The 1,757-nt window shown below is 53.4% G+C and overlaps 1 protein-coding gene across 1 annotated transcript; it reads left to right on the top strand.

The window, feature by feature from the left end:
• Positions 1 to 387: 387 nt before the first annotated feature.
• On the top strand, positions 388 to 854 carry LOC121868077 (vegetative cell wall protein gp1-like; the record flags this gene model as incomplete). Its single annotated transcript, XM_042368352.1, has 1 exon — positions 388 to 854. A coding segment is annotated over one exon (467 nt), but the record flags the coding sequence as incomplete, so codon positions are not given.
• Positions 855 to 1,757: the final 903 nt, after the last annotated feature.

The raw sequence follows: 1,757 nt of genomic DNA, 5'->3' as shown, positions 1-1,757 counted from the left end.
TATACTGGGGGGGTGGGTGTTTTCCGAGTCTGCCCAATGCTTACCCAGTCAGTCTTCTCACGTCGACTGCCCCCCCCCCCCGGAACTAAGTGACGTCACTTGCCCCCTCCTCCCTAACCATCTTATTAACTGTTTTGACTTCCTCATCCTAGCATCCTTATCCCAGCGTCCTCATCCTAGCATCCTTATCCTAGCGTCCTCATCCCACCATCCTTATCCTAGTATCCTCATCCCACCATCCTTATCCTAGCGTCCTCATCCTAGCATCCTTATCCTAGCGTCCTCATCCTAGCATCCTTATCCTAGCGTCCTCATCCTAGCATCCTTATCCTAGCGTCATCCTAGCATCCTTATCCTAGCGTCCTCATCCTAGCATCCTTATCCCAGTGTCCCTCATCCCAGATCCCCATCCCGCATCCTCATATCCCACCATCCTTATCCTAAAGGTCTTCTATCCCACCATCCTTATCCTAGCATCCTCATCCCACCATCCTTATCCCAGCGTCCTCATCCCAGCATCCCTATCCCAGCGTCCCCATCCCAGCATCCCTATCCCAGCCGTCCCCTGTCCCAGCATCCCATCCCAGCGTCCCATCCGAGCATCCCTATCCCAGCGTCCCCATCCCAGCATCCCTATCCCAAAGGTCCCCATCCCAGCATCCCCATCCCAGCGTCCCCATCCCACCATCCCTATCCCAGCTGAACCCTCATCCCAGCATCCCATCCCAGCGTCCCCATCCAGCATCCCCATCCCAGTGTCCCCATCCCACCATCCCCACTCAGCGTCCCTCATCCACCATCCCTATCCTGAAGGTCCCCATCCCAGCATCCTTATCCCAGCGTCCTCATCCTAGCATCCTTATCCTAGTGTCCTCATCCTAGCATCCTTATCCTAGCGTCCTCATCCTAGCATCCTTATCCTAGCGTCCTCATCCTAGCATCCTTATCCTAGCGTCCTCATCCTAGCATCCTTATCCTAGCGTCCTCATCCCACCATCCTTATCCTAGTGTCCTCATCCCACCATCCTTATCCTAGCGTCCTCATCCTTACAGTGCATCTTAGTAACCATATCCTATCTTGTGTAGTTCCTCCTCTTCCTTCTTCTCCTCCTTCATCTGCTCTCCTTTCCTTACCTCCTCCATCTCCTCCTCCTCTTTCTTAATATTATCACAGTTCAGGTGGTCATCACGGGAGGGAGAGGGAGGGTGAGGGAGGGTGAGGGAGGGAGGGTGAGGGGGGTCACCATCATAATGATCGACCCAGGGCCGTAAAACACTCCGGTTATCTTTGTCATTTTCACTAATTACTCCGCTCAATTAAACTTCCTCGTCTAATACCGGAGTCTCAAGTTATCACCTGACTCCCTCCCTCCATCGCTGTTTTTCTTCTATTTTTTTCTACCCTCTCTTCCTCCATCTCTTTTCCCTCCACTTCTTCTCCTCTCCTTCCCTCCACTTGCTCTCCCCTGCTTCCCTCTACTTGTTCTCCTCTCCCCTCCACTTGTTCTCCCCTCCTTCCCTCCACTTGTTCTCCCCTCATTCCCTCTACTTGTTGTCCTCTCCTTCCCTTCACTTGTTCTCCCCTCCTTCCCTCCACTTGTTCTCCCCTCCTTCCCTCCACTTGTTCTCCCCTCCTTCCCTCCACTTGTTCTCCCCTCCTTCCCTCCACTTATTCTCCTCTCCTTCCCTCCACTTATTCTCCTCTCCTTCCCTCCACTTATTCTCCCCTCCTTCCCTACTGTTCTCCCCTCCTTCCC

The sequence above is a fragment of the Homarus americanus genome, unplaced genomic scaffold (assembly GCF_018991925.1).
Source record: "Homarus americanus isolate GMGI-L3 unplaced genomic scaffold, GMGI_Hamer_2.0 scaffold16509, whole genome shotgun sequence".
Lineage (NCBI taxonomy): Eukaryota > Metazoa > Arthropoda > Malacostraca > Decapoda > Nephropidae > Homarus > Homarus americanus.
This window is presented reverse-complemented; position numbering and strand designations above follow the sequence as displayed.